The 19,498-nt window shown below is 42.8% G+C and overlaps 2 protein-coding genes across 4 annotated transcripts in view; both read right to left on the bottom strand.

Moving 5' to 3' along the window:
• Positions 1-11,957: 11,957 nt before the first annotated feature.
• On the bottom strand, positions 11,958-13,190 carry adirf (adipogenesis regulatory factor). Of its 2 annotated transcripts, none has more exons than XM_078411098.1 (3): positions 13,078-13,190; positions 12,907-12,993; positions 11,958-12,619 (listed from the first exon to the last, which is right to left on the bottom strand). In XM_078411098.1, exons 1-3 carry the CDS (start codon positions 13,154-13,156, stop codon positions 12,516-12,518), a joined length of 270 nt encoding a protein of 89 aa, XP_078267224.1. In that variant the 5' UTR covers positions 13,157-13,190; the 3' UTR covers positions 11,958-12,515. The 2 variants fall into 2 exon arrangements, with proteins under 2 accessions (XP_078267224.1, XP_078267225.1); XM_078411099.1 differs by having other exon boundaries at positions 12,907-12,969; positions 13,078-13,162.
• A 4,035-nt stretch (positions 13,191-17,225) lies between these two features.
• The window catches only part of sncb (synuclein, beta), a 55,599-nt gene continuing 53,326 nt past the window's right edge, over positions 17,226-19,498 (bottom strand). For both annotated transcript variants that reach the window (XM_078411095.1, XM_078411096.1), the window contains exon 6: positions 17,226-17,802. In XM_078411095.1, coding sequence (XP_078267221.1) covers positions 17,770-17,802 — 33 coding nt within the window. In that variant the 3' untranslated portion in view covers positions 17,226-17,769. The remainder of the gene's footprint in view (positions 17,803-19,498) is intronic.

Here is a 19,498-nt window from a genome sequence, read left to right as displayed (position 1 = left end):
CTCCTCCACAGCTGCAGAAACCCTCATCCACGCCTTCATCACCTCCCGTCTGGACTACTGCAACAGCCTCCTCTATGGCGCACCCTCAAAAATCATCAATAAACTTCAATACATTCAAAACTCCGCTGCCCGTCTACTCACACACACCTCGATCCGTGACCATATCACCCGCGTCCTTTATAAACTCCACTGGCTCCCCATCCCCCAGAGAATCCAGTACAAAATCCTCCTCATAACCTACAAAGCCCTCCATAACTTGGCCCCATCCTACCTGACCGACCTCCTCCACAGGCACACTCCCACTTGCACCCTCCGCTCTGCCGCTGCCAATCTCCTATCCCCCCACATCCGGACTAAACTCAGATCCTGGGGGGACAGGGCTTTCTCCATCGCTGCTCCCACCCTATGGAACTCACTACCCCAAACCGTTAGAGACTCCTCCACACTCACCACATTCAAAACATCGCTGAAGTCTCACCTGTTCAGTACTGCCTTCAACCACTGAAGGTCACCTCACCTTCTGTCTCCTTTCTCTGTTCATTTATTTATTTACTTATTTATCTATTTATTCATTTCCCTATGTTCTCAAAATCTCTGTAAAGCGTCTTTGAGTATATGAAAAGCGCTATATAAATAAAATGCATTATTATTATTATTATTATTATTAACATTATCCTACACACTAGGGAGAATTTTAACATTTACCCAGTCAATTAGCCTACAAACCTGTACGTCTTTGGAGTTGATGAGTTAGTACTTTCTTTTACTAATCTTATTTGGCACTACCTCGATGATCTATTGGTTCATAGTACACCACAGTGGGGAAAGTAAATATCGATGAGTATTAGTTCACATTAACTATAATACAAAGAAGATATACAGATGACATTTGCCATTGTAGAGCTAATGACATTGGTGTGAAGGGATTCAAGACTTCCAGGTGCGGCAGAGGTTCACCTGCACCTCCTCCAACCTCATCTATTGTATCCACTATTCCAGATGTCAACTTCTCTACATCGGTGAGACCAAACGCAGGCTCGGCGATTGTTTCGCTCAACACCTTCACTCAGTCCGCCTGAACCAACCTGATCTCTCGGTGGCTCAGCACTTCAACTCTCCCTCCCACTCCCAATCTGACCTTTCTGTCATGGGCCGCCTCCATTGTCATAGTGAGGCCCACTGCAAATTTGAGGAACAGCATTTCATATTTCGCTTGGGCAGCTTACACCCCAGCGGTATGAACATTGATTTCTCTAACTTCAGATAGTTCCTCTGTCCCTCTCTTTCCCCTCCCAGTTTTCCCACTGTCTTCCTGTCTTCAACTACATCCTATCTTTGTCCCGTCCCCTCCCCTGACATCAGGGGCATGGCGACGCTTGGTAGAAAGGGGCCTGAGGTGCAGTTAACGACTGGAGGGTCAGTACCTCGGTTCTGTGGGAAGGGGGTAATTGGGATCCTGAAGGTCAGGTTGGACTTGGGATTTGTCGTTGTCTGGAATGAATTCTGGGTTTATGATTAGGATGGCAGAATGGATGGAATTGGAGAACCAGGCTGTGGTTGGGTTGTAGTAGCCTCAATGGAGACATGGAGAAGGTGTTAGAGAAAGTATTAGAATTTAAGCATATGTAGGCAGCTTGAAAAGGATTGTTGAATAGGTGGACCAAAATGTAAATTGGAGGAACAGCGCCTTACAACCCAGCGGTATGAATATTGATTTCTCTAACTTCAAGTAAACATTGCATCCCATCTCTCTCTGTTCCTCCCGCACCCAAGTCGTTGTACTCATTTCACTGTGGTCCTGTTGAGTTTCAGTGTCTGTCTAATTCGTTATCACCTGTCCAAAGCCAACAATGGACCATTGTGGGCTCCACCTTTCCCTGATTATCATTTGCATATCTTCCATTCATTTATCCTCTACCTCTCATTTCCCTTTCCCCTGACTCTCAGTCTTAAGAAGGGTCTTGACCCGAAATGTCACCTATTCCTTTCTCCACCGATGTTGCCTGACCCACTGTGACTCAAGATGTTTGTGTCTGTATTCGACATATTCACAGCCCGACCTGATCAGCCACAACCCCTTTTGGTTTGTTGTAAGCAGGCCTTGCATAGGTTATTAAGATCTGCATTTGGTGAAGAATTGTAGATGAGTGCTGTCCAACTGCCGACTAAACACAGCTGGATTTCACTGCAGCTGTCTTAGTGCATCGACGTGTAAATGCATCAAGTACGCAGAAGCAATTTGGTCCATCTGGTAGGTAGTATTTTTAATAAAGTTTTAATTGGTAGCATTCAAAAACGTCAGGAAATATGATTGTAATTTATGGCTTTCTGTTTTTTACCCTTCCGGGAGTTCTGGAACTTTGTCTAAAAGTGATGATTTGTTGTTCAAAAAACACTTTTCAAATTTGTATTTAAATAAAAATACGTATTTTTGAAAGTGTAAAGCTAGTTCAGATTTACAGGTTTTGGGTATAGATTCATTTAGACTTTAGAGATACAGCGTCGATACAGGCCCTTCAGCCCACTAAAGCACGCCGACTAGCAATCACCTCGAACACTAGCACTACCCTACACACTTGGGACAGTTTTCAATTTTACAGAAGTCAATTAAACTACAAACCGCCCTCCTCCGAGCTCCCAACTGTGCATTGGGTCCAAACCTCTCCTGATTGCCATTCCCGCCCCGTGGTTCCTCTCTTCATTGGAGGGCGGGAACCTCCCCCTCCGTCTCCTTCTGATCCCGCCTCTTCCACTTCACTCCCACACCCCTCATTGGCTGCCGCTCCCGTCCCTCCTGCGGGTCCCGTCCTCTCCCCCTCCAGGTCCCGCCTCTTCCGTGCTCCTCACCAGCCCCCCATTGGTCGCCACTCCCGTCACGCGGGCGGGTCCTGCCCCCCTCCGAGCTGTCAACTGTGCATGTGCGGACCTTCTCCCATTGTGACGTCGAAAACAGAGGCAGGTGCGGGCTGACGGGGCTGAGGGGCTGGGCATGTGGCAAAGGGAGTTATTAAAGTTTAAAAAGTGAATAACTTTTAAAATATAACAACCATTTGAACCGCAGGCCAATGGTGAGTAAGGTGGGCCTAAAATTGTTGCGCTATCACCGCTTTGGCTGTTTATTGGGAACAAATCTATCCACAAAACCACAAACCCACAAATATACAAGATGAGAGTTTTAATAACATACAGATAATAGGAATAAAAGAAAATGAACCACAGCAATAAATGACTGCTTGTAAACAACGTGTGGTCCCTGCTATATAAACATACAGGGTCTCCCCAATTTCCAACAGGGTCCTTCTTTCTAGGAACTGTTTGTGACCTGAATAGTTCTGAATAAGTTAGAAATGCGGTTGCCCGGCTAAAATAAAATTCAAGACCATCTGAGTGCACAGTGTAGCTAAATAAGGGCATTTATAATAAACATTGAGATATTGCCATGAATTGAGTTCCCATGCAGTTGAAGAAGCCTATAGGCAGCAAATTCTTCCCAATAGTTTCCCAGACGCTCGATATATATACAGACTGTACGTAAGTCAGACGTTCATAACTTAGGATGCTCTCTATGGTGCAGCGGTAGAAGGTAGTCAGCAGCTGTTGGGGCAGGCAAGACTTTTTCAGTCCTGCACGTTGTCCTGCACGTTGTTTTACTCAACTGTACAATGAATTTGATAAAAATGGGAAAACTAGCAACTCCAGAGGAGTTTCCCCTTTTGATGAATAAAATAATTTAATGAATTATTTTGATAGTTTAGTTTAGTTTAGTTTAGAGATATAGCATGATGAAACAAACTACAGAGCGGAGGTGCAGAACCTGGCGGACTGGTGCTCAGTTAACAACCTGTCCCTAAACACCTCCAAGACCAAGGAGCTGATCATCAACTTCCGTAGATCACACAACGGGGAATACGCTCCGATCTTCATCAATGGGGACAGTGTGGAGAGAGTGTCCAGCTTCAAGTTTCTGGGCACTCACATTTTGGAGGATCTCACATGGTCCACTAACACTGCTGCGCTGGTCAAGAAGGCACAGCAACGACTGTTCTACCTGAGAACACTGAAAAAGTCTTGCCTGCCCCAACAGCTGCTGACTACCTTCTACCGCTGCACCATAGAGAGCATCCTAACACATGGCATCCCTGTGTGGTACCTCAGCTGCACCGAGGCAGAGAGGAGAGCTCTTCAGCGGGTAGTCCATAGAGCTCAGAGAACCATCGGAACACAGCTACCAGACTTGGAGGACATCTCCAACACATGATGCCTCAGAAAAGCCACCAGCATTCACAAAGACTCCTCACACCCCTGCAATAGTCTGTTCGAAATTCTACCATCGGGCAGACGCTACAAGGCCTTCTATGCCCCCATCTCCAGACTCAGGAACAGCTTCATCCCCAGGGCCATAGCTGCTATGAACCGGTCCTGCTGAGCCGGATGGTCACATCGCACAGTGAACCGGCACAGACCTACTTGAACTTTATACTATCTTAAAACTGTTTCTAATTTTGTTTCACTGGGTTGTATAAATTTATACTGATTAGCTAATTAATTTATTGCATCGCATGGGAGGCGCATTCCCAATCTCGTTGTACCCCTGTACAATGACAATAAAGGTATATATTGTATGAAAACAGGCCCTTCAGCCCACCAGGTCAATGACGACCATCGATCACCCATACACTAGTTCAATGTTATCCCACTTTCGTATCTACACAATAGGGGCAATTTACAGAAGCCAATTAGCCTACAAATCTGCACATATCTGGAATGTGAGAGGAAACCAGAGCACCTGGAGAAAAAGTCACACGGTCACAGGGAAAACGGAAAAACTCCGCGGAGACTGCACCCATAGTCGTGATCGAACTCAGGTCACTGGCACTGTTAGGCAGTAGCTCGACCGCTGCGCCACTGTGTCGCCTGTGTCTTTGTAATGTGACATGATAATTGGATTGTCCAAAGCAAACTCTTCTGACAGATCATCTGGGAAAGGGAGCATGTTTTTTTTTTGTTGCAAATTTTGGAACCAGAAAAAAAGAGGTAGCTAATCCATGAGTTTAAACAGGAGAAAGCTGAATGTTATTGGAACATTTACCCTGAGCAATGATCTCAGGATACCAGTTATCTGATTTGGGTGGTGTATAATGAAAATTTGATTCATTCAGAATAATTAGACATGTGTAGTGTGGTTTCTACTTGTCAAGGAGGATAAGTGCGATTCATCAGTCTGCATCAATCTGCATTGCAGTTGTTTATACTCTCTAAACAGTTGAGCAGAAGCTCCAGTAAATTACTTAAATTAAAGTTACACCAATGTCATCATGGGTTGGAGGAGAGGTGGGAAACTGCAGTGGTCAATGGACTAGAAATTGCACGTTAATTTAATCTGCACAGCAGAGTCACATGTCTCTCTTCTCAGTTGATAACAATGGAAATATTAAAAACGGTTTGTTTTCAAGAGGTTCAATGTTGAAAATCACCCAAATGCTACTGCCCACCTTATTTTTAATGCTACCATCGAGAATTTTAATTTATTGACCTTGTGATACTTTCAACCATTAAGCTTCTTCCAAGCAGAGGGCCTCATAACCAATAAAACCAATGCATGGAGTATTTCAATAGACAATAGACAATAGACAATAGGTGCAGGAGTAGGCCATTCAGCCCTTCGAGCCAGCACCGCCATTCAATGCGATCATGGCTGATCACTCTCAATCAGTACCCCGTTCCTGCCTTCTCCCCATACCCCCTTACTCCGCTATCCTTAAGAGCTCTATCCAGCTCTCTCTTGAAAGCATCCAACGAACTGGCCTCCACTGCCTTCTGAGGCAGAGAATTCCACACCTTCACCACCCTCTGACTGAAAAAGTTCTTCCTCATCTCCGTTCTAAATGGCCTACCCCTTATTCTCAAACTGTGGCCCCTTGTTCTGGACTCCCCCAACATTGGGAACATGTTATCTGCCTCTAATGTGTCCAATCCCCTAATTATCTTATATGTTTCAATAAGATCCCCCCTCATCCTTCTAAATTCCAGTGTATACAAGCCCAATCGCTCCAGCCTTTCAACATACGACAGTCCCGCCATTCCGGGAATTAACCTAGTGAACCTACGCTGCACGCCCTCCATAGCAAGAACATCCTTCCTCAAATTTGGAGACCAAAACTGCACACAGTACTCCAGGTGCGGTCTCACCAGGGCCCGGTACAACTGTAGAAGGATCTCTTTGCTCCTATACTCAACTCCTCTTGTTACGAAGGCCAACATTCCATTGGCTTTCTTCACTGCCTGCTGAACCTGCATGCTTCCTTTCATTGACTGATGCACTAGGACACCCAGATCTCGTTGAACTCCCCCTCCTCCTAACTTGACACCATTCAGATAATAATCTGCCTTTCTATTCTTACTTCCAAAGTGAATAACCTCACACTTATCTACATTAAACTGCATCTGCCATGTATCCGCCCACTCACACAACCTGTCCAAGTCACCCTGCAGCCTTATTGCATCTTCCTCACAATTCACACTACCCCCCAACTTAGTATCATCTGCAAATTTGCTAATGGTACTTTTAATCCCTTCGTCTAAGTCATTAATGTATATCGTAAATAGCTGGGGTCCCAGCACCGAACCTTGCGGTACCCCACTGGTCACTGCCTGCCATTCCGAAAGGGACCCATTTATCCCCACTCTTTGCTTTCTGTCTGTCAACCAATTTTCTATCCATGTCAGTACCCTACCCCCAATACCATGTGCCCTAATTTTGCCCACTAATCTCCTATGTGGGACCTTGTCGAAGGCTTTCTGAAAGTCGAGGTACACCACATCCACTGACTCTCCCTTGTCAATTTTCCTAGTTACATCCTCAAAAAATTCCAGTAGATTTGTCAAGCATGATTTCCCCTTCGTAAATCCATGCTGACTCGGAATGATCCCGTTACTGCTATCCAAATGCTCAGCAATTTCGTCTTTTATAATTGACTCCAGCATCTTCCCCACCACTGATGTCAGACTAACTGGTCTATAATTACCCGTTTTCTCTCTCCCTCCTTTCTTAAAAAGTGGGATAACATTTGCTATCCTCCAATCCACAGGAACTGATCCTGAATCTATAGAACATTGAAAAATGATCTCCAATGCTTCCACTATTTCTAGAGCCACCTCCTTAAGTACTCTGGGATGCAGACCATCAGGCCCTGGGGATTTATCAGCCTTCAGTCCCATCAGTCTACCCAAAACCATTTCCTGCCTAATGTGGATTTCCTTCAGTTCCTCCATCACCCTAGGTTCTCCGGCCCCTAGAACATTTGGGAGATTGTGTGTATCTTCCTCAGTGAAGACAGATCCAAAGTAACGGTTTAACTCGTCTGCCATTTCTTTGTTCCCCATAATAAATTCCCCTGCTTCTGTCTTCAAGGGACCCACATTTGCCTTGACAATTTTTTTCCTCTTCACGTACCTAAAAAAACTTTTGCTATCCTCCTTTATATTATTGGCTAGTTTACCCTCGTACCTCATCTTTTCTCCCCGTATTGCCTTTTTAGTTAACTTTTGTTGCTCTTTAAAAGAGTCCCAATCCTCTGTCTTCCCACTCTTCTTTGCTATGTTATACTTCCTCTCCTTAATTTTTATGCTGTCCCTGACTTCCCTTGTCAGCCACAGGTGTCTCTTACTCCCCTTAGAGTCTTTCCACCTCTTTGGAATAAATTGATCCTGCAACCTCTGCATTATTCCCAGGAATACCTGCCATTGCTGTTCTACCGTCTTCCCTGCTAGGGCCTCCTTCCAATCAATTTTGGCCAGCTCCCGCCTCATGCCTCTGTAATCCCCTTTGCTATACTGTAATACCGACACTTCCGATTTTCCCTTCTGCCTTTCCATTTGCAGAGTAAAACTTATCATGTTGTGATCACTGCCTCCTAATGGCTCTTTTACCTCTAGTCCCCTTATCAGATCAGGATCATTACACAACACTAAATCCAGAATTGCCTTCTCCCTGGTAGGCTCCAGTACAAGCTGTTCTAAGAATCCATCTCGAAGGCACTCTACAAACTCTCTTTCCTGGGGTCCATTTCCAACCTGATTTTCCCAGTCTACCTGCATGTTGAAATCTCCCATAACCACCGTAGCATTACATTTTTGACACGCCAATTTTATCTCCTGATTCAACTTGCACCGCATGTCGAGGCTACTGTTTGGGGGCCTATAGATAACTCCCATTAGGGTCTTTTTACCCTTACAATTTCTCATTTCTATCCATACTGATTCAACATCTCCTGATTCTATGTCACCCCTTGCAAGGGAATGAATATCATTCCTTACCATCAGAGCAACCCCACCCCCTCTGCCCACCTGTCTGTCTTTTCTATACGTTGTGTACCCCTGAATATTCAGTTCCCAGCCCTGGTCCTCTTGTAGCCATGTCTCAGTGATCCCTACAACATCATACTTGCCCATGACTAACTGAGCCTCAAGCTCATCCACTTTATTTTTTATACTACGCGCATTTAAATACAACACTTTAACTTCTGTATTTACCTCCCCTCTCACATCGTTCACAATTGGCCCTGCCCTTAATTTCTTTTCCGCTCTAGAACTTCTGTTCCCATTCTTCCGAGAGTCTTTTGCAATATCTCCTGTATTCCCTTTTACCTCATCTTCATATTCACAATTTGTTAACCCCTCCCCCCCACTACTTAGTTTAAAGCCACAGGTGTCACACTAGCAAACCTGCCTGCCAGAATGTTTGTCCCCCTGCTGTTAAGATGCAACCCGTCCCTTTTGTACAAGTCACCCCTAGCCCAGAAGAGATCCCAGTGGTCCAGAAATCTAAATCCCTGCTCTCTACACCAGCCCCTCAGCCATAAATTCATACCCTCTATCTCTCTGTTCCTGGCCTCACCAGCACGAGGTACCGGTAGCAGTCCAGAGATAACTACCTTCGACGTCCTACTTCTCAGTGCTTTTCCCAACTCTCTAAACTCCCGCTGTAGCACCTCCTTCCTCTTCCGCCCGACGTCATTCGTGCCCACGTGCACAACGACTTCAGGTTGATCGCCTTCCCTCACTAGGATTTTCTGAAGCCGGTCTGTGATGTGTTGAACCCTGGCACCAGGGAGGCAACAGACCATCCTCAAGTCCCTCCTGCTGCCACAGAATCTTCTGTCCGTCCCTCGGACTATGGAGTCACCGACCACTACGGCTCTTCCAGACTTCGGTCTCCCCTGTCGAGTATCCTTGCCAACAGGTCCGCCACTCGGACTGGAAACGTCTTCTGCCCCGATGAACTATTCGAAGAACGAAAGATGTTCTTTTAGGAAGGAGGTGAGGAGGAATTTATTTAGTTAGAGGGTGTGGAATTGTTTGCCACAGAAGGCTGTGGAGGCAAAGTCAGTGGATATATTTAAGGCAGAGATAGATAGATTCTTGATTAGTATGGGTGTCAGAGGTTATGGGGAGAAGGCAGGAGATTGGGGTTAGGAGGGAGAGATTGATAAGCCATGATTGAATGGCAGAGTAGACTTGATGGGCCGAATGGACTAATTATACTATCACATGATCTTATGGTCTCATGAACTACTCCCCGCTGCTTGGGCAGCTTAGAACCCAGTGGTATATTGATTTCTCTAATTTCAGGACACCCTTGCATTCCCTCTCTCTCCGCCCCTGCTAGTCCCTCTGTTTGCATCCATATATCTCTTCATTGTCACTTTTTCCACAGCCAACAATGAACCATTGTGGGCTCCACCTTTCCTTGGTCATCCATGCCGGCTCTGATTTGTCCTGTACCTTTTCATACCTCCAGTTTCCCTCTTTCCTGAATCTCAGTCTGATGAAGGGTCTCGTCCCAAAACGTCACCTATTCCTTTTCTCTGGAGATGCTGCCTGACCCGATGAATTACTCCAGCATTTTGTGTCTATCATGAATATTTATAATGTGTGTGGCTGTCCTGTAAAACTCTTCATAATTAATTGCTGTCAATTCAGGTAAAAATATGCTTTCAAGCAATTTATTGTTAGTAATAAAAAGTTTAATGTCATCAGAATAAATAGAAATTAAAAATTGAAATTTTATATACATTTTCAGAACTAAAATTCAAATATACTGCAAATCTTACATGAGCCATCAATCTAAGAATATTAGTCATTTTTTATCTGCAGGATTTATACAAGGCTTTAATACAAAGCTTAACGATAAATTCACCCTGTAATTAAAATTAAATCACGCAATGCAAACTAAACCAAATCATTTTGCTGACAGAGCCAAAATGTAATATGTAATACTCAAAATTATTTCTATAAGATTTCACAATTTTATATACTGTGCCTTAGAGCATGAAATGTTTCTGATTTTCCTATTGTTTATCTACTTTTATTTTTTATTGTTTTAAACAGATGGTTAGTTTCAAAGAGCATGAGTCGATGTCTGATTGTTGGCCTGTCAGGAATGAGATGTGATTCCTCACCCTTGGCACAGTAACCATCCCATTAACCCCAGCCCTCCTCATCAGATTGACATGGAGTCAGTGGGCCGAAGGGCCTGTTTCCATGCTGTATCCCTAAACTAAACTAAACTAACCTAAACTAAACTAAACTAAACTCAGACAAAATGTACATCTGACCTAACTTGAATCAATACCTTGAATACAAATTGGGCCAGAAATGTAGCGACTCGTGTACTATCTCAGTATAATCTACTATTCCTACACTCTTGTACTTAAGTATTATTGTGCCTATGTATAGTAAGACTTTCACTGAACTATATCCAAAACAAAGGATTTCTCTGTACATAGGGTACATGTGACAATAAAGTACAATTGAACTATTAATGTTGTACTTAAACATGCACAGGAAAAGAAAATTCTGCTTTTGTTAATTGTACATCATTTTTAATCATCTTAACTGCTTAACTAAGGACATAATGTCTTTAACATACATTCATTATAAGTCTTAAAATGAAAACGTTGTTTAGCAGCATCCATACAATATGTTTGATTGAAAATCTTGAATATTAAAATATGGTTCAATATTTTACAAATATATTGATCTAATTTCCATATTAAATTGTATTAAAGAAATAGACAAAATAACAATCATCTATGATAAGATTTGACAAGTAATCCTTTTGAGAATTATTGAAAAAGAAGAAACTGTATACCATGATATCCAAAGACATAATAGTTGGAAAACTAAGTGCCAACAGCAAAGAAACACCAGCACAAAATCCTAGCAATATGAAATCAATAATTTCTTCAATGCTTCCATCAGTAGCCCTTGTTTCAATATTTAGATTTAAATTTAAATTTAAATTTAGTCAGAAACTTCTCCTGTATCAGCTTATATATAATGATAAACTAATGCTGAAACTAATACTTCTAAGTATTATTATTACTTTATCCGTGGTTGCCAGGAGAGTGGATTACATGCACGTCCTGTTTCTTAAATAGAGAGGTATATGTTAGTTTGACTGAACTTAATTTGAGTCACAATTAGGTGCAGGATTCAACTCTCCAATATATCTGTATTTCAATAAATAAGGCAGTGATTGATTTTAAGAGATATGTAATGGTCATTTTTATGAATGGAATGTGGGTGGTTCAGCTTTCGTGCCTGAACGCACTTTTCCCCTTTCATTTTATGACATTATTGGATGAACTATGTGAATGCCTTGTTGGAAATCTTGCAGCCACTAACTAGCACATTTTTTTCCTTATTTTCATCAGTAGGGTGCCTTATTGAAAATTAGATTCACTTTAAAAATGTTGATAAAGGAGACAGGCTTGAAGGTTGCATGTTTTCATCTCTTTTTTTTTTTTTTTTTTTTTTTGAGAGGAAGTACCATACTCTATATTTATCACAATTTACATTTTATTGCATTGTAGTAAAAGCATCAAATACTGAAATGATGACGTTTCATCATACCACTATAGGCAATGATGATAATATAATAGTTCCAGTCTATTATAATATAATATGTCCAGTAGTTTTGGACATAATTGAACACCCATTGTGCCCTATAATAGCTCAGCATGAAAGATTTTCTTTTATTTAATTAAATGCTTAAAGCTTTTTTTTCTCTCTGACATTACAAAATTGTACATAGAACTGCATGCTAAATGTCTTGGGTTGAGGAAGAGTTTGTAATTAAGAAATGTTTCTACTTTATTCATACAGAGGATTTTATTTTAAATTGTAAAGGTACTTTGTTATTTTAACATGCCTCTGTTATTTTGGCATTACTACTTTTTCAAACCCTTGGCTTTGTTCTGGTTTCTCTTACTTTAATATGCACAACACTGCTTTTATTTTACTTCATTTACAATGTATTGACCTTAAAATAAACAGACAACCATGCTGTCTTCAAATGTGAACTATCAAAGGGGTTAAAGCATGAATCCTCAATTAGGCTTCTCTGGATCTTTTTTGTAGTTCCAGGTATTACATCTAATTACATCAATTGCGTACAATTGAATGGTAATGTTTGTGAATCTTATTAGTTTTGCAAAAGAAAATCCAAAGGTTCATTTCTGCACAAGCCTCTGACCAAAACCTTTGATACCCTCCTGTGCCTTGGAAGCAACGGAGTTGATAGCAGTTTGTGTTTGTTTTGATGCTTCTTCGGTGGCTAGAGACACACATGAAAACAAATCTGAGTGAGTAGCATTCAACACCTCCGCACAGTCACTGTAAGATTAAAAGATGCTACAACAGAATTTTATGCTTCAAAGCTTTTTCCACAAAACAGGAGTATTTTAAAATGTTAGTGCATTAAGATATGATTTCTATATATTGTTTCCACTTCATTCATTTATCTTCTGTGGAGATACAGTGTATTTCAAAGAAATGTTATCCTCTGTTACTGATTGGCGTTTGCAATAGACAGATTGTGAAGCAGTGGAGATCACAGTTCACCTGTTTTAGTGGTGTCCTTGGATGAATCAGCCACCTGCTGCACTGCTTCTTGAGCGGCCAGCACTAAAATGTGAGGAAGAAGTTTAACTATTAAAAACAGTAACGTGATTATACTTTTCTGATGTGCCAAATGAGCCCCTCCCCACTCCACCTGTTTGCCCAGCTACTAACCTGTTGTGTCTGCCATTCCCTTTGCAGCTGTCTGCGTTGTGCTCTTCAGCTCTTCAAATGTTTTTTTCATCGCTGCCATGTTATTCTGCTCCGTCCTGTTCAATGCAATAAATGAGGCAGCAGCAACTTCACATTGGGTTTAATAGTTCTGCTGCCCATGCCCTGAGGCGGAAGCTTGATAAACCGCGATTAGTGAAGCAGAATGTTTTGTAAAAAAAAAGAGATTAGTAGAGTTATTCAGTACAGACAGCTTAGGCACGTGCCTTTTCTTTTATCTCCCTTTGCAAACGAATGCGATTTTAAATGGAATTGCAGATTTAGCATTTTAAAATACTGAAAAGCCCATGTGATGTAGCTGAGTGTCAGTGAATGTGGCATCATCTGATTTTTAATGGCTTGGTCTGAAAAGGACAGCTGCTCACCTAGTCATGCTCTAATTCAATAACAGTGAATACCATATGGATTAGGCTTGGTATGAACCACATTCATTGGTGAAATGCTTGGCAAAATGATAGGCCATAAACAGAAAAGGCATCCTAGAAACTGAAGTACATCAAAGAAGGTGCACTATGTGGTCAATTTCCAGTGTGCTAAGAATCATTTTGATTGTGAGCTTGGTGTGGCAATTTGCATATATGACAGCGAGTCTCAGCTGTGAGGCGTGTTGAACAGCCATTAAACACTACCAAAGGAAAACTGTATTAGATACATCAAATGCCTGGTGTCAATTTGATGCATGGACTTGACACCAAGCATTTGATTCATCTGATGCAATAACTGGAAAATGTTGGCTATTGTGCTTCACTCTGGGACAAGCCCAATGTTCAGGGTTGCTCTAAGATTTTTGGGCTCTGTTTTGCTTTTGCACGATATTGGATTTATTATTTGTTGAACTTCTTTTTTTGTTTGGTTGTTGTTATATATTGAATATGATGTTTACAAATCTATTGTAAGAATAAATTCATAAGTTATAGGAGCAGAATTAGGCCATTTGGCACATGAAGTCCACTCTGCTATTCAATCATGGCTGATCTATCTTTCTTTCTCAATCCTATTCTCCTATTCCCCATTACCCATGACACCCTTATTAATCAAGAATCTGTCAATATTTGCCTTAAAAATATGCATTGATGGCCTCCACAGCCATCTGCAGCAATGAATTCCACAGATACATCATTCTTTATGTTATTGTCCTGTCAATAAAACATGACAATAAAACACGCTTGACTCTTGATTTGCAGATGCTGGGATAGCTGTCCAGGAGTTTTCAGATGCATGCTCCACTGAAAGAATCGACTGCTCCACTAATCTGTTGCAGGGCAGATTGCTGGGCTGCTGTCACACCCTCTAGGCCTTTAGAATATTGGGATCCCGACCCCAGTCTGAGTTTTGTTTGGCAGCATGCTGATACTGTATGAGCGAAGGTATCACAAAATGCTGGAGTAACTCAGCGGGTCAGGCAGCATCTCAGGAGAGAAGGAATGATGGGTGACGTTTTGGGTACACTACTGTATGAGCTAAGTCTGTTCTGTTCCTGCTGTACCCAGATCATGGGCAGCTTCAGATTTACCTGCAAAGGTAGCTGAGGCTTCCGATTCCATCGGAAGTTGCATTATGATTGCATTGCCAAATGTTGAAATGAAGTTGATAATCATATAAACGCTTTAAATGGTGAGCTCCAAGCACTGCCGAAAACTTTGTGCAAGGTTACTGATGCGTGGTCTATGTGTTCCTTGGCAATGCTTGCATGTATTCAGGCAGGTTAACTTAGAGCCCAAAGCATTATATTGTGCATGCTCATCTGCCATCTGTTGTGGCCACTCCCTTTGAAATGCTTCTCTGATGTCCCTCCAGTGAAACTTGCACATGAGGTTGTTTCCTGGGAGCTGGGAGCTGGGCAATCCCTTCCCCCTTCACTTGCTGTTAGCTCCTCATTTTCCGGTGACTCACCTCACCAAGATTCCACCGCTAATCGAAACCCATGGGAGTGTTAAATTGGGTGGTGATGTTTAGTTCTCTGCATCATCCTTGCTTGCATTAACCAGATGTCCAGGTTGCTGTGATCCAACAGGAGAAAGGCACAAGGGCTTATCTGTGGTGCGGGGAAAGAGAGAATCAGTGAGGATGACTACACCAGCAGCAGCAGCTGTGAATCATAAGGGAATATGGGCTGAGAGTGATGTGAGGCTGAAGATTAGTCCAGGTACCATGGGCTTTGCCTGAAGGGGTGATCGGTGCCATCAGGTCTCTCTGCTCAAGACCCACCAATGAGGCACCTATTTCACCATAGAAGCTGCTCCAACAGTGTCAGCAATTCACAATTGACTGAGTTTGAAATTAGTACAAGAATAAAGTTTGATTTAAAGAGCAATCAACACTCATTGTTACAATGTAGCAGTTAATAAGGGTTTTTTCCCTACTTTAGAATTGCAATATCCCAAGGTTTTAGTTTAGGAAAAAATATTTTTTCCCATCTCCACCCCTTTCTGCTTTCCGCAGAGACCGTTCTCTACGAAACTCCCTGGTCCACTCGTTCCTTCCCACCTAAACCACCCCACCCCTCTGGTACTTTCCCCTGCAACTGCAGGAGATGCAACACCTGTCCCTTTACCTCCCCCCTCGTCTCCATCCAAGGACCCAAACAGTCTTTCCAGGGAGGGAGGTTCACCTGCACCTCCTCCAACCTCATCTATTGTATCCACTGTTCCAGATGTCAACTTCTCTACATTGGTGAGATCATGCGCAGGCTCAGCGATCATTTCGCTGAATACCTCCGCTCAGTCCATCTTAACCAATCTGATCTCCTGGTGGCTCAGCACTTCAACTCCTCCTCCCATTCCCAATCTGACCTTTCTGGCCTGGGCCTCCTCCATTGTCAGAGTGAGACCCAGCGCAATATGGAGGAACAGCACCTCATATTTTGCTTGGGTAGTTTGCAACCCAGTGGTATGAACATTGACTTCTCCAACTTCAGATAGTCCCTGCTTTCCCTCTCTCCACCCTTCCCAATTCTCCCACTAGTCTTCCTGTCTCCATCTACATCCTATCTTTGTCCCACCCCCTCTCCTGACATCAGTCTGAAGAAGGGTCTCGACCCGATACGCCACCCATTCACTTCTCTCCCGCGATGCTGCATAACCCGCTGAGTTACTCCAGCATTGCGTGTCTACCTTAGTTTTAGTTTAGTTTAGTTTAGAGATACTGCATGGAAACAGGCCCTTCGACCTGCTAAGTCCGTGTCGACTAGCGATCCCCGCACACTAACACTATCCTAAACACACTAGGGACAATTTACAATTTTACCAAGCCAATTTTGCCTATGAACCTGTACGTCTTTGGAGGAATGTGGAGCTCCCGGAGAAAACCCTCGCAGGTACAAACTCTGTACAGACAACGCCCGTAGTCAGGATCGAACCTGGGTCTCTGGCACTGTAAGGCAGCAGCTTTACTGCTACACCTCCGTGCTGCCCAAATTATATGTAATTCATATCATATCATATATCATATATATACAGCCGGAAACAGGCCTTTTCGGCCCTCCAAGTCCGTGCCGCCCAGCGATCCCCGTACATTAACACTATCCTATACCCACTAGGGACAATTTTTACATTTACCCAGCCAATTAACCGACATACCTGTACGTCTTTGGAGTGTGGGAGGAAACCGAAGATCTCGGAGAAAACCCACGCAGGTCACGGGGAGAACGTACAAACTCCTTACAGTGCAGCACCCGTAGTCAGGATCGAACCTGAGTCTCCGGCGCTGCATTCGCTGTAAAGCAGCAACTCTACCGCTGCGCTACCGTGCCGCCCTAACAACAAAACCCCCCCATTATATCCCAGAGAAAAATTGCAGAAACAGACTAAGTTTCTGTTTCAGCGCCCGGTGCAGCTCGGCCGCAGGGACTTCCATCCCCTTGCGGGGACTGTGCGGGTCGGTCGGGGACGAGCTGTCTGTCCGTGGGCGTGGGGAAGAGGGCGGAAGTTTTGTTGCCTCCATCACAGTGAGGGGGTGTTTGGAGTCACTGTGATGGATGTTTGTGTTGGGGTTATGTGTCTTGTGTTCTTTTTTTTTGTGTGACTGCTGGAAATGTAATTTCGTTCGGTACCTCGGTATCGAATGACAAATAAAACTCTGTATTCTGTAAGTGTAATTCTATCACTTTATTTACAGGTGGGCAATCTTATCAACACAAAAACATATCCTCTTATATTTGTTTGGTTTGCGACTCACCTGGACACATTTATACCACAATTCAATATAATAAAGATTCTACTTAGTTCCTATTTGGTGGTTACAATAAAACAACATTCAACAATGTATAAAAAATTAGTCAATATGAAATACTTGGTCACAAACAAGCAATGTACAGCAAGATAGCTATTTAATTTGAAGTTCAAACTTGAAGTTAATATTAATATTTGTCTTTCTTAAACACATGATATCATACGTAGAAACAGTTCACAAACAATGTAATCTCTACAAAGTCAAGGTCTCATTTCAGTAGGAGGAATTCAATAAAATGAGCCACGGCAGATAACATTTTATGACAACAGTATGACTAACAAAGGATTCTTTTACACTGCATAAGAAAATAACAAAAAAGTTAAGGAATCATTGGATCAATAGAAGACAATTACAGAAATTGGTTTATACCAATTTTTCTTTTTATATTCTTGGTCATCTTGTGCTTCATGCCTCTGCTTCATATTCTTCATAGACCCCCTAAGAAGGGAAAAAAAAAGACAAAATGGTTCCATTGTTTCCTTGATTATCGTTACTTTTTGGCATATCTTTCATTCATTCGTTCTATATCTCTCTAGTTCACCATCTATCTCTCGTTTCCCTTTCCCCTGACTCTCAGTCTGAAGAAGGATCTTGACCCAAAAGGTCACCTATTCCTTTTCTCCAGAGATGCTGTCTGACCCGCTGAGTTACTCCACCTTTTTGTGTCTATCTTTGGTTTAAACCAGCATCTGGAGTTCCTTCCTCACCATTTTTCCGTCGTTTGAAATAGTTTATGAATTACCCTCCTAGTAACAATTTGCTTTGCACAAAATGGTGGAAGTTATCATATTTCTGCTTCACTTTTTTTTGTTACAAGCTGCAACTACAGTTTCTCAATTGTTAGATAAATTCACTCAACAATTCCAAAAGAAATGTTGGGAGCAGCATCAAACACTAAATGGGGCCTATTTTGCCCTCATAAAAATCTTTGGCTGTTAATCAAGGGCGGCATGGTGGCGCAGTGGTCGAGTTGCAGCCTTACAGTGCTTGCAGCACCGGAGACCCGGGTTCGATCCAACTATGGATGCTGTTTGTACAGAGTTTGTATGTTCTCCCCGTGACCACGTGGGTTTTCTCCGAGATCTTCGGTTTCCTCCCACTCTCCAAAGATGTACAGGTGTGTAGGTTAATTGTTTGGTGTATGTGTGAAAGAAAATTGTCCGAGTGTGTGTATAATAGTGTTAATGTGTAGGGATTGCTGGTCGGCACGGACTTGGTGGGCCGAAGGGCCTGTTTACGCACTCTATCTCTAAACTAAACTGAACTAAATTGACAGGAATTGTGCAACATATTCCTGAAATCTGTCTGCCCACCAAGATTGCCATTTTAGACAATAATACACAATAGGTGCAGGAGGAGGCCATTCGGCCCTTCGAGCCTGCACCACCATTCAATGTGATCATGGCTGATCATTCTCGATCAGTACCCCGTTCCTGCCTTCTCCCCATACCCCCTGACTCCGCTATCCTTAAGAGATGGATACAGATAAGGAGGATAGACACAAAAGGCTAGAGTAACTCAGTGGGACATGCAGCATCTCTGAAGGAATAGTTGACGTTTTGGGTCGAGACCCTTCTTCAGATGACTGTCTCATTGAGACCCATTCCTTCTCTCCAGAGATGCTGCCTGTCCTGCTGAGTTACTCCAGCTTTTTGTGTCTATCTTTGGTTTAAACCAGCATCTGCAGTTCCTTCCTATACAGATAAGGAGGGTTTGGTTGGCAGATGGTGACAAAGGCTAGAGATGAAAGGAAGACAAAAGGGTGTTAGATAAGGAGAGGAAATGAGTGAAATGTGAAGCCAGAGGGATGGATAAAAGTGGAAGTGGAATGGGAGGGGACACTCTTTACTTGCCAGGTCTTGTGCAGGAAAGAACTGCAGGTGCTGGTTTATGACTTGTCAGGTCTGGTCCTGCTCCCATCTTAACTCATATTACAGTCAGTCTGAAGAAGTATGCCAACCCAAAACATTATCTATTCATTCCCTCCACAGATGCTGCCTGACCTGTTGAGTTACTCCAGTACTTTGTGTTTTGTTCAGTAGTCCAGTTTCTTGTGACTCCGTGATCTTATATAGCTGGCCGATATAAAGACCCATTCTCAATGAAGGTTTGTGACAAGCAAAAAAGCTTATAG

This window comes from Rhinoraja longicauda, chromosome 14, assembly GCF_053455715.1.
Source record: "Rhinoraja longicauda isolate Sanriku21f chromosome 14, sRhiLon1.1, whole genome shotgun sequence".
Taxonomy (NCBI): domain Eukaryota; kingdom Metazoa; phylum Chordata; class Chondrichthyes; order Rajiformes; family Arhynchobatidae; genus Rhinoraja; species Rhinoraja longicauda.
The sequence above is the reverse complement of the archived record's forward strand: the minus strand, read 5'-3'. Positions and strand labels throughout refer to the sequence as shown.

Excerpts from the sequence above, each read along its gene's own strand:
- adirf (XM_078411098.1), bottom strand. The coding sequence starts at position 13,156 with ATGGCAGCGATGAAAAAAACATTTGAAGAGCTGAAGAGCACAACGCAG. Across the intron at positions 12,994-13,077 it reads GGGAATGGCAGACACAACAG|TTAAACTTCTTCCTCACATT; the intron begins GTTAGTAGCTGG and ends TGTTTTTAATAG. Across the intron at positions 12,620-12,906 it reads CAAGGACACCACTAAAACAG|CCACCGAAGAAGCATCAAAA; the intron begins GTGAACTGTGAT and ends GTGTGTCTCTAG.